The sequence below is a fragment of the Cetorhinus maximus genome, chromosome 3 (genome assembly GCF_964194155.1).
Source record: "Cetorhinus maximus chromosome 3, sCetMax3.hap1.1, whole genome shotgun sequence".
Classification (NCBI taxonomy): Eukaryota; Metazoa; Chordata; class Chondrichthyes; order Lamniformes; family Cetorhinidae; genus Cetorhinus; species Cetorhinus maximus.
The window spans coordinates 15,050,369-15,063,645 of record NC_135881.1 but is presented as its reverse complement, the minus strand read 5'-3'; the positions used below and the strand labels follow the sequence as shown (position 1 = coordinate 15,063,645).

The following is a 13,277-nucleotide window of genomic DNA, read 5'->3' as shown; positions in this document are numbered from 1 at the left end:
ACTAATGTTAATTAAATGCCCGACCTAAAGGTGGAAGTAGACAACAGGCACCTTAAACAGGGTGAAAAAAAGAGGATAAAATAAATATTCATTTTTAGTTATTTTCAGGTCCTTTTTTCTATTTTAGAAACTATCCTTTACCATATGAGTGCCATGTAGGCACTGCTATCAACAGGATTACAGAAGATATGTCCCTCCAAGGTGGGTTTCGGATCCTGAATCCAGAGAAAGGCAGTATCACTCGTCCCAAGGCTTACCTGAAAAATTCAATAAAAAGCCACACTGAAGCAACTGCAAATCCAAGATGAAGGAAGGTAATATACTAGTCATATTTTTGGAGTACAATCAAAAAATATTAACACTTTTATACAATGTTTACATATTCTAATTTTCTTAAAATGAATTGGTACAAATAAGTCTATGAAATGCATTAAAATAGAGCATCAGTCTCCTTTTTAAAAACAGATTGAACTGTTGCAAAGAAACAGTGTAAACATTTAGTTTGTTGAATTCTTAGTACATTGGTTTAAGCCATGTGCTGATGGCACTAACAGAACATGCTGACAGCAGGGAGCAGAAATATCAGTACAGACAATAAGTAAGTTAGGGTTTAAAAGTGACAAAGGGTTATGAAAAAGGCTTGCATTGATATAGTTCTTTTCACAACTACCAGGCATCTCAAGGTGCTCAAAGGAGGCTACAAAGTGACATAGATTAAGTGAATGGGCAAAGATCTGACAAATGGAGAATAATATGGGCGAGTGTGATATTGTCCATTGTGGCAGGAAGAATAAAAAAAAAGCATATTATCTAAATGGTGAGAAATTGCAGAACTCTGAGATTAAGAGAGTTATTCGTGTCCTAGTGCATGAATCACAAAAGGCTTGTACGCAGGGACAGCAGGTAAAGCTAATAAAATATTATCATTTATTGTAAGGGGAATTGAGTACAAAAGTAAGGAGGTTATGCTTTAGTTTACAGGGACTGGTGAAACCACATCTAGAGTACTGTGTACAGTATTGGTCTCTTTATTTAAAGAAAGATGTAAATGCATTAGAAGCAGTTCAGAGGTCTACTAGACTAGTAGCAGGAATAGGCGGGTTGTCTTATGAGGAAAGGCTGGACAGGTTAAGCTTGCATCTACTGGAGTTTAGAAGAGGTGACTTGATCGAAACTTTTAAGATCCTGAGGGATCTTGACAGAGTTGATGTGGAGAGGATGTTTCCTCTTGTGGGAGAACCTAGGACTAGGGGTCACAGTTTAAAAATAAGGGGTCGCTTTTTACGACAGAGATAAGGAGAAATTTTTCTCTCAAGAATTTCGTGAGTCTTTGGAACTCACTTCCTCAAAAGGCAGTGGAAGCAGAGTCTTTGAATATTTTTAAGGCAGAGCTAGATTCTTGATTCTTGATTAACAAGGGGGTGAAAGGTTATCGGGGGTAGGCGGGAGGTTACAATAACAGCCATGATCTTATTGAATGGAGAAGTAGGCTTGAGGGGCCGAGTGGCCTACCCCTGCTCCATGTTCGTATGTTTACAGCCAATTAAATACTTCTGCCGTGTAGTGATGATTTTAATGCAGGAAATGCAGCAGCTAATTTGCACACAGCAAATTCCCACCAAGAGAAATGTGATAATGTCCAGATAATCTGGTTATATGACATTGATTGAGGGGATCAACATTAGCCAGGACACCAAGGATAACTTCCCTGCTCTTCTTTGAAATAATGCCATGCTTGTGCATCCACTCGAATACATAGTTGTGGCCTCGGTTCAATGTCTCATCTGAAAGACAGCACCTCCAGCAGTGCAACACTCCCTCTGCACTGCACTGGAGTGTCAGCATAGATTTTTGTGCATGAGCCCTGCAGCGGAACTTGAATCCGTTAAAAAAAAAGCTAAATCTTAATAAAGGAAACTACGATGGTATGAGGTGCGAGTTGGCTATGATGGATTGGGAAACGTTACTTAAAGGGATGACGGTGGATAGGCAATGGCAAACACTCAAAAAGCGAATGGGTGAATTGCAACAATTGTTTATTCCTGTCTGGTGCAAAAGTAAAACAGGAAAGGTGGCCAAACCATGGCTTACAAGGGAAATTAGAGATAGTATTAGATGCAAGGAAGTGGCATACAAATTGGCCAGAAAAAACAACAGACCTGAGGATTGGGAGCACTTTAGAATTCAGCAAAGGAGGACCAAGGGATTGATTAAGAAGGGGAATATAGAGTATGAGAGTAAGCTTGCAGGGAACATAAAAACTGACTGTAAAAGTTTCTATAACTATGTGAAGAGAAAAAGATTGGTGAAGATAAATGTAGGTCCCTTACAGTCAAAAAGAGGTGAATTTATAATGGGGAACAAAGAAATGGCTGACCAACTAAATACATACTTTGGTTCTGTCTTCACAAAGGAGGACACTAATAACATACCAGAAATGTTGGGGAACACAGGGTTTAGCGAGAGGGAGGAACTGAAAGATATCAGTATTAGTAGGGAAATGGTGCTGGGGAAATTGATGGGATTGAAGGCCAATAAATCCCCAGGGCCTGATAATCTACATCCCAGAGTACTTAAGGAAGTGGCCCTAGAAATAGTGGAGGCATTAGTGGTCACCTTCCGAGATTCTATAGACTTTGGAACAGTTCCTACAGATTGGAGGGTAGCTAATGTAACCCCACTATTTAAAAAGGGAGGTAGAGAGAAAACAGGGAATTATAGACCAGTCAGCCTGACGTCGGTAGTGGGGAAAATTCTAGAGTCCATTATAAAAGATTTAATAGCTGAGCACGTGGAAAACAGTGGCAGAATCGGACAGAGTCAGCATGGATTTATGAAAGGGAAATCATGCTTGACAAATCGACTGGAATTTTTCGAGGATGTAACTGGTAGAGTTGATGAGGGGGAGCCAGTGGATGTGGTTTATTTGGACTTTCAGAAGGCTTTCGACAAAATCCCACATAAGAGATTGGCGTGTAAAATTAAAGCGCATGGGATTGGGGTAGTGTATTAAGATGGATAAAAAACTGGTTGGTGGACAGGAAACAAAGAATAGGAATAAACGGGTCTTTTTCCGAATGGCAGGCAGTGACTAGTGGGGTACCGCAGGGATTGGTGCTGGGACCCCAGTTATTCACAATATATATTAATGATTTAGATGAGGGAATTAAATGTAATATCTCCAAATTTGCAGATGACACAAAGCTGGGTGGGAGGGTGAGCTGTGAGGAGGATGCAGAGGTGCTTCAGTGTGATTTGGACAAGCTGAATGAGTGGGCAAATGCATGGCAGATGCAGTATAATGTGGATAAATGTGAGATTACCATTTTGCTAGCAAAAACAGGAAGGCAGATTATTATCTGAATGGCTATAAATTGAGAGAGGGGAATGTGCAACAAGACCTGGGTGTCCTTGTACACCAGTCTCTGAAGGTAAGCAGGCAGGCACAGCAGGTGGTAAAGAAGGGAAATGGTATGTTGACCTTCATAGCCAGAGGATGCGAGTGCAGGGACAGGGGTGTCTTGCTGCAATTGTACAGGGCCTTGGTGAGACCACACCTGGAATATTGTGTGCAGTTTTGGTCTCCTTATCTGAGGAAGGATGTACTTGCTATAGAGGGAGTGCAGCGAAGGTTTACCCAACTGATTTCTGGGATGGCGGGACTGACATATGAGGAGAGATTGAGTCGGTGAGGATTATATTCGCTGGAGTTCAGAAGAATGAGGGGAGATCTCATAGAAACCTATAAAATTCTCACAGGATTAGACAGGGTAGATGCAGCAAGGATGTTCCCGATGGTGGGGGAGTCCAGAACCAGGGGTCACAGTCTGAGAATATGGGGTAGACCATTTAGGACTGAGATGAGGAGAAATTTCTTCACCCAGAGAGTGTTGAGCCTGTGGAATTCATTACCACAGAAAGTAGTTGAGACCAAAACATTGTATGTTTTCAAGAAGAAGTTAGATATAGCTCTTGGGGCGAAAGGGATCAAAGGGTATGGGGAGAAAGCAGGAGCAGGCTATTGAGTTGGATGATCAGCCATGATCATAATGAATGGCGGAGCAGGCTTGAAGGGCCGAATGGCCTACTCCTGCTCCTAGTTTCTATGTTTCTATGTTTAATCAGTCATGTAAGTGGGATGGACCCTCCTTAATTTAAAGCCCTGACAGATACAGAAAATAATAAAGCATGTTTCCATTATTGCCAGAAAATACAGGCTTATTTCTGGTCTTGATCTCGATGACTCTACACTGTTTTACATCGCAACACCAAATTCTTCAGTACGGCTCTCACCTGCACACAGATTAGCAGCTGGTGTTCAACCAATAAAGTATCCAAAATGAAAACAGCAACTGCAAAAGCTACATTTTTTAATTGGTCTTGGAGATGAGCACCACTGACAAGGCCACATTTATTGTCAACTCTAGTTGTCCCAAGAATCTGATGGTCAGCCTCCTCCTTCAACTGTGTAACCATTATGGTGAACTCTATTGCTCATATTCACACTTGTGATACAAGTGTGTAGGACAGACATCTGGGAGCAATTCATAACACAGGGGGTGGCAAAGAATTTAACAAGTTGCCAGGAGCGTGATCGAGACCAGGGAAAAGCACTTATTAAAGAAGTCATGCTGCATCGGAAGACCATGGAAGGTTGAGATCAAACGAGTTGATGACCCTCCTTCATCTTATCTTGTGTTTTTAGAAATATTAGGATCTACAAATCCACAGTTATAGTGAAAACTATCAATAAGAACATTTTAGGCTATTACAAGTTCTCACCTCTGGCAGCACCTCCACTGGTTGGAGGGCGTAATTACAACGTGAAAAATTTACAATTGCAATTGTCGTTATAAATGTGAACATAGGAATTCATAATGGACAAGTAAGCAAAAATGCAGGTACAGAAATTTTCATATATTGCTCATCAATCTCCTCTAACTTGGCCCCCAGAGATGTGACATACAGGCCCACCAGTGGATGAATACATCCTGGCATCCATAAACCAGGTCCCATCTAGCGGTCAAATAGAACTGAATGCCTTATGGATCTGGTTCGAGATAGTCAAAGGCACGGGAGTGAAGTCCTATAGGCGCCTGGCGATCCCTTTGAGTAAACACCTTCTGGCAAATCCTGCAATAGAGTGGTCCCCAGACTTGGGACTCCTGCCCTTCCTCTGGATTCAGTCTAATGCAGCCAAAAAACAAATAGACAGGGCACTTCACCCTTGTGATCTCATCTGACCTCACCAAAGTTCTGAGGCTACATTCTCATCATCTCTCGCAAATGGATGGATGCCAGTCATCACAATTACTAGTCTCGCCATGGTGGTATTTCAATTATGACTAGGGGCAGGATTTTATGTTCTCCCATCAGCTGGCCATATGGTTAATGTGGTTATAAGAGCAGGTCAGAGGCTAGGAATTCTGCAGGGAGTGACTCACCTCCAAATTACCCAAAGTCTGTCCACCATCTACAAGGCACAAATCAGGAATGTGATGGAAAACTCTCCACTTGCCTAGATGAGTGCAGCTCCCACAACACTCAAGAAGCTTGATACCGACCAGGACAAAGCAGCCCGCTTGATTGACATTCCATGTACCACAATAAACATTCACTTCCTCCACCATGCACAGTAGCAGCAGTGTGTACTATCTTCAAGATGCGCTGCAACAACTACCAAGTTTGCTTCAATGACACCTTCCAAACCTGCAACCTCTACCACCTAGAAGCACAAGGGCAGCAGATGCATGGGAACACCACCACCTGCAAGTTCCCCCCCAAGTCACACACCATCCTGACTTGGAACTCTCTCGCTTTTCCTTCACTGTCGCTGGGTTAAAATCCTGGACCCCTCTTCCTAACAGCTCTGTGGGTGTACCTACACCACATAGACTGCACAGTTCAAGAAGGCAGCTCACCACCACCTTCTCAAGGTCAACTAGGAATGGGCAATAAATGCTGGCTTAGCCAGCGACACCCACATCCCACGAACGAATAAACAAAACTTGGAGAATGAAGGGGAATTGTTAAAAGCTGTCAACTTTTCTTTCTTGCAACTTGAATGTTCATTATCTAACAAAAACACAGATGTAAGGTCCTCTACAGTAGGAACATACTCACTGCTATATCTCCCTGCTGAAGTCGCATTCCTGCCAGTGATGCTGTAAGATAGAAGAGATTCTACGTTTATATCATATCAATATCTTAATGTTCAGCACTGCATTCTATCTCAGAAAAATTAATTTAACTCGTGCTCACTTTTCAATAACTGACCATGTTTGTAACTAGATTTTATTTTTAAATGAAGTATCCCTAACATTCATCATTATATGCTTATCATTTCAGAATGTAAGAAAGTTATTCACAATAATAGAAGCACTTTACCTTTAAAGCTGGAAGAATTTAAAAATGAGACAATTTCATTACTAAAATGAAAAAAGAAAACTGCAAATGCTGAATCTCTGAAGTTTCAAATTAAAAAGGTGGAACACACAACAGATTAGTCAGCTCCGGAAAGGAAAAAGACAAGTTAATCTTTCCAGTGTATACCCTTCAACAAACTAGATTTGAAGAAGAGCTGACAGACCTGCTATGCATTGCCTGGAATTTCCCTTTTTATTTCAGAACAAGAGGAACCAGTATTAGTCTGGGAAAGGGCAGTCTATATTTCACCTCATTTCTATATTTCCTCAGTTCTGATGAGTCATTCGGACTCGAAACGCTAACTGTATTCCTCTCCGCAGATGCTGTCAGACCTGCTGAGTTTTTCCAGCTATTTTTATTTTTGTTTCGGATTTCCAGCATCCGCAGTATTTTGCTTTTATCCACTTGATCAGTGATCCTGCAACAGGGCTAATTATCCACCCCTCCCCCACTAATGCACTGTAGCTACGGTATGTACTACCTTCAGCTACTCACCAACCTGACTTCAGTTCTGCAATTTCTACCAAGAAAGGATCCAAATTGCACGTCATCTCAAAACGCTTATATAGGGCCGTTCTCTCATCGTCGCTGGCTAAAATCTTAAAATTCCCCACTTATCACCACAGTAGGAGTACATCACAACAAGAATTTCAGTGGTTCAAAATGGTGGCTCCCTTCTTAAAGCAACCAGGCATGGCTAATAAATGTGGTTTTGTGAGAATCATCCACATCCTAAAAGTAGAGTCCACAACATGGTCACTCTCTACTGATCCATTTATCCCTCTCAAACGTATCTCTTCAATGTAGCAAGTTTTTTTATTTTTTCTCTTCTCATTTTCTTTCTGAATCCATCCTTCTTCATATCCCCACAAAGTATTTGTGGTTTACACTAAAGATGATTCAGCACAAGTTTGTTGGTACAAAAAGTACTCTGAAGTGAAGCAATTTCTAAATCCCTATAAATTTGCCCAGAGGGAATATATGCCCATAGATTAGTGGAGTGTCTTACTGTACCAATGACATATCCTCTCAATACCCACCCTATGGAACTCTTAGAAAAATGGCAGCTGGTAATTGCTACAAAATACAAAACTATAATCTTACCTACCTGGATTATCTCCTGTAAAAGCAATGACTTTACACTCAGAACTGAATCCAAAGCGTTTTACATAATATGGAGAAACTGAACCCTAAAACAAAAACAAAGGAACAATTGTCAGGAGTAAAAGAAAGGTGACATTCTTCATGCATAAAGCTATCACAAATAGTAGTCCATTAATAGAGGCATTATTGCAGAAAACAAAAGGTTTACTTTATCATCTCTCAGTCACTGCAAAAAGAGTTAGTGCCAGATCAAGGTTTCTCCAGAGGGCAGTATTTCAACGATTTAAGCGATTTTTAAGGCTGCCTCAGTTCCAGAGAGTCTGGAGTACTGAAGGCTTGTGCTCCAAAACTAGTCACATCCCTAGCCAAGTCCCTTCCACAAAAAGCAGGACAAATCCAATCCAGGCAATTACTGCCCCATTACCAGCTTGAAAAAATGATCACTCAGTAAACCACCTTGTGTACTGCTCTTGGTTGGTGCACTAAGTTAGACATAGAACTTCCTTACTGGCATTCCTATCAATTGTGCGCAATGGTCACTAACCACAAAAATTTTCTTTCCATCCTGCTCAACCTACCCACCACGGAACTCCTGGGCTCTTCTGATAGACCAACAATCACCACACTCTGCCATTTCCCTTGCAGACTGTCTGCTTATGCATAAGGACCTTGCCATCTCCCTCAGTGTGTGTTATCAAATTAGAATCCTCGCTTTGACTGAAATTTTACACCTGGCTTAAGCCGCCCCACCTGCCAAAACTCTTCAACACCTGTCCTTTACAAACTACCATGATGGTGATGTGACTCTTATAAGTAAGCCTTTCGCTGACCACATCTTAGGCGATATTAATCTCCAGCTTAGTTTCCTGGCTCTTATTCTTCTGAACTTATCATTATCCTGTCCTTTCTAAACCTTGCTCATCATGTAAATTATCTTACCCACCATCCCAGTAATTCTCTTAACCTAGCCATTTCCCATTTTGTTCCGCTCCCATGGTCTCAATCACCACAAACCTTATGAAAAACGTTTTCCAAATCTCTCTCCACAACCAGAAACACCCTTCCTTTTGTATCTTCCCAGTTATGAGGCCCCTAAAACTGTACACAATACACCAATCTGTATGCTCAAAATTGCCTCTTACATTCCGGCGATAGTACGTGTTCCAAAACTAGTCGCACCTGAGCCAAGCTGTTCAGCACTGGCATCTGCTCAACAATGTGGAAAATTGCTCAGGTTATGTCCCTTCCACAAAAAGGATAAATCCAATCCAGCTAATCGCTGCCCATCAGTCTGCTCTCGATCATCAGCAAAGTCATGGAAGGTGGAGTCAACTGTGCTATCAAGGGCACTTACACAGCAACAACCTGCTCATTGATTCTCAGTTTGGGTTAAACCAGAGGCACTTGGTTTCATAACTCATTACAGCCTTAGTCTAAACATGGATAAAAGAGTGAATTCCAGAGGTGAGGTGAGAGTGACAGCCCTTCACATCAAGGTACCATTTGACTGAGTGTGGCATCAAGGAATCCTGGCAAAATTGAAGTTAATGGAAATCGGCGGGGGGAGCTTTCCACTGGCTGGAGTCATGTCTAGCAGTAAGGAAGATGGATGTGGTTGTTGGAGGCCAATCAACTGAGTCCTGAAACATCATTGCAGGAGTTCCTCAGGTAGTGCCCTAAGCCCAACCATCTTCAGCTGCTTCATCAATAATCTTCCCTCCAACAGGCATCCATTCCTTGCCATCCAGCAACATCAGTCTGGCTGTTTGTGAGGAGCTTGTAACACTTGGAATTGCTGTCACTTACACAGCAACATTTCATGAGGAGATTAAGAGATCTTGCAGGGGCCTCATTCTGGTTGGAATCTGGATGCAATGGGGGTGCCACAGGCCTGAATGTCGCGTCGCTCCACCACCCTTGCCCTGCCTTCGGTGACCCTCAACCCACTCCCCCCCACCCAGCCCCTCCATGACCCTTAATCAACTATCTGCTTGCCATCGGGAAGCAAGATCGCCCTCAATCCATTGCCAACTTGATAACCAATTTTCATCCCGCAGTCAGGAAGTCGACATTTTGCTCTTATTCAATTAAATGTCCTATCCCCTTTCTCACTCTTCGGAGCATCACAAGATTCCACGTACCTTATGTGAAACAGTATTGCTAAATTATCTATTTGCTTCCAACTTTTTGATTTTATCCTGAAACCCGAGTTCTTTGGCAGTGATTGAAAAGCTTAATTATTCTTTTCATAACATTGAAGCTTCGAATATGTCACCTCAAGGTTTCTTTTCCCAGTGAGAACAAGCTTAACCTGCTTGATCTTTCCTTACAGCTGTTTTCTAAGACTGGTTGCTTAAGAACAGTCAAGTGTTTTTCATGGCACTGTAATGAGCAGAACAAAGATTAAATCTCTCATTAATTTCATACCAATATAGAATGCGATGGCAGCGGGACACCAAGCTTCTCCTTCAGACCTGGTGCACAAGCATCAAGACACTGCTGGGACCAGCTGTGTGCATGGATATCCATCAAATTCATACCGGAGCCTAGAGGGAGGCAGCAAAGATGTGATAATTCTTTCAAGTGAATGAGGGAGAAATAGACATAAGGACATAAGAAATAGGTTCAGGATTAAGCCACAGGGCTTTCAAGCCTGCTTTGTCACTCAGTTAGATCAGCACTGATCTTGACCCCACTTTACTGCTTTATCTTCATATCGCCTTCAAGTCTAAAATTCTATAGCACTCAGTCTCGAATATATTCAATGGCTGAGTATCCACAGCTCTCTGGATGGAGAATTCTAAACATTCACAACCCTCTCATTGAAGACATTTCTCCTCATAGGAACATAGCAACAAGAGTAGGTCATTCAGCCCCTCAAGCCTGCTTCCCCATTCAACTAGATTATGCCCTCAACTAAATCACCTACCTCCACGCTATCCCCATTAGTATCTAAAAATCTATCGATCTCTGTCTTGAACATACTCAAAATCTGAGCTTCCACAATCCTCTGGGGCAGAGAATTCCAAAGATTCGCCTCCCTCTGAGTGAAGAAATTCCTCCTCATCTCAGTCCAAAATGGGTTATCCCTTATTCTGAGTGTGTCCTCTGGTTCTAGACACTCCGCCCCAGCAGAGGAAACATTCTTTCTACATATACCCTGTTAAGAATTTTTTAAGTTTCAATGAAATCACCTCTCATTCTTCTAGACTCTAGAGAATACAGGCCCAGTCTCCTCAATCTCTCCTCAGAAAACAGTCCCGCCATTAGTCTTGTGAACGTCCGTTGCACTCCTCTATGGAAAGTATAACCTTCCTTAATAAGGAGACCAAAACTGTGCACAATACTGCAGGAGCGGTCTCATCAAGGCTCTATACAGCTGAAGTAAGACATCTTTACTGCTATATTCAAATCCTCATCTCAGTCCTCAATTGCCAGCATCTTATGCTGAGAATATGATACCTAGGTCTAGACTCTCCAGACTGGAGAAACAGCCTCTCAGCATTTACACTGTCAAGCCCTTGCAGAATCTTAGAGGTTTTAATGAGATACCTCTGATTCTTCTAAACTCATGAAAGTACCGGTCCAACCTAGGTGTCCTAGGTATGACTCCAACCAGTGGAGAGATTTCCCCCGATTCCATTAACTCCAGTTTTGCTAGGGCTCCTGGACGCCACGCTCAGTCAAATGCAGCCTTGATGTCAAGGGCAGTCACTTTCACCTCACCTTGGGAGTTCAGCTCTTTTGTTTGAACCAAGGTTGGAATGAGATCAGGAGCTGAGTGGCCCTGGCAGGACCCAGAGAGTCAGTGAGCAGGTTATTGCTAAGCAAGTTCTGCTTGATAGCACTGTTGATGACCCCTTCCATTTATTTTACTGATGATCGAGCATAGACTGATGGGGCGGTAATTGGCCAGGTTGGATTTGTCCTGCTTTTTGTGTACAGGACATACCTGGGCAATTTTCCATATAGCCAGATAGATGCCAGTGTTGTAGGTGTACTGGAACAGCTTGGCTAGGGGTGCGGCAAGTTCTGGTGCACAAGTCTTCAGTACTATTGCTGGAATATTGTAAGGACCCATATGTAGCCTTTGCATTATCCAGTGCTTTAGCCATTTCTTAATATCATGTGGAGTGAATCGAATTGGCTGAACACTGACATCGGTGATGCTGGGGACCTCCAGAGGAGGCCAAGATGGATCATCCACTCGGCATTCTGGCTGAAGATTGTTGCAAATGCTTCAGCCTTATCTTTTGCACTGATGTGCTGGGCTTCCCCATCATTGAGGATGGGGATATTAATGGAGCCTCCTCTTCCAGTGAGTTGTTTAATTGTCCACCACCTTCACGACTGGATGTGGCAGGACTACACAGCTTAGATCTGACCTGTTGGTTGTGGGATCGCTTGGCTCTGTCTATCTCTTGCTTATGCTGTTTGGCATGCCTGTAGTTCTGTCTGGTAGCTTTACCAGATTGACACCTCATTTTTAGGTATGTCTGGTGCTGCTCCTGGCATGCCCCCCTGCACTCTTCATTGAACCAGGGTTGATCCCCTGGCTTGATGGTAATGGTAGAGTGGGGGCTATGCAGAGCCATGAGGTTACAGATTGTGTTCAAGTGCAATTCTGCTGCTGCTGATGGCCACAGCGCCTCATGGGTGCCCAGTCTTGAGTTGATAGATCTGTTCGAAACTTATCCCATTTAGCATGGTGGTAGTGCCACACAACATGATGGAGGGTATCCTCAATGTGAAGGTGGAACTTTGTCTCCACAACGACTGTGTGGTGATCACTCTTATCAATACTGTCATGGACAGATGCATCTGTGGCAGGCAGGTTGGTGAGAATGAGGTCAAGTGTGTTTTTCCCTCTTGTTGGTTCTCCCTACCACAGACCCAGTCTAGCACCTTTAGGATTTGGCCAGCTCGGTCAGTACTGGTACTACCGAGCCACTCTTGGTGATGGACATTGAAGTCCCTCACCCAGAGTACATTCTGCTCCCTTGCCACTCTCAGTTCTTCCTCAACAGTGGTGCTCACTGATTCATCAGTTGAGGAAGGGCGGTATGTGGTAATCAGCAGGAGGTTTCCTTGCCCATGTTTGACCTGATGCTATGAGACTTCATGGGGTCCGGAATCGATGTTGAGGACTCCCAGGGCAACTCCTTCCCGACTGTATACCACTGTGCCGCCAGCTCTGCTGGGTCTGTCCTGCCAGTGGGACAGGACGTACCCAGGGATGGTGATGGTTGTCCGGGACATTATCCGTAAGATATGATTCCATAAGGATGACGATATCAGGCTGTTGCTTGACTAGTCCGTGAGACAGTTCACCCAATTTTGGCACTAGTTCCCAGATGTTAGTAAGGAGGACTTTGCAGGGTCGACATGGCTGCAATTGCCGTTGTCGTTTCCGGTGCCTAGGCTGATGCTGGGTTGTCCGTCCAGTTTCATTCCTTATTTGAGACTTTGTAGCGGTTTGATACAACTGAGTGGCTTGCTAGGCCATTTCAGAGGGCATTTAAGAGTCAACCACATTGCTGTGGGTCTGGAGTCACATGCAGGCCAGACTAGGTAAGCACAGCAGATTTCCTTCCCTAAAGGACATTAGTGAACCAGATGAGTTTTTACAACAATCGACAACGGTTTCATGATCATCATTAGAGTTTTAATTCCAGAATTTTATTGAATTCAAATTCCACCATCTGCCTTGGCGGAATTCAAACACGGGTCGATGGAGTTTAGAAGGA

General features: G+C 43.1%; 1 protein-coding gene across 6 annotated transcripts in view; it reads right to left on the bottom strand.

Annotated features, from left to right (window-relative positions):
- The window catches only part of xylb (xylulokinase homolog (H. influenzae)), a 234,638-nt gene that overhangs the window by 181,232 nt on the left and 40,129 nt on the right, over positions 1-13,277 (bottom strand). For all 6 annotated transcript variants that reach the window (XR_013575300.1, XR_013575308.1, XR_013575305.1 and 3 more), the window contains 4 exons: positions 9,958-10,076; positions 7,535-7,616; positions 6,124-6,164; positions 142-257 (listed from right to left, as the gene is read on the bottom strand). Coding sequence is in view for 3 of the 6 variants with exons in the window: in XM_078536759.1 (XP_078392885.1) it covers positions 142-257; positions 6,124-6,164; positions 7,535-7,616; positions 9,958-10,076 (358 nt within the window). In the remaining 3 variants the exon portion in view is untranslated. The remainder of the gene's footprint in view (positions 1-141; positions 258-6,123; positions 6,165-7,534; positions 7,617-9,957; positions 10,077-13,277) is intronic.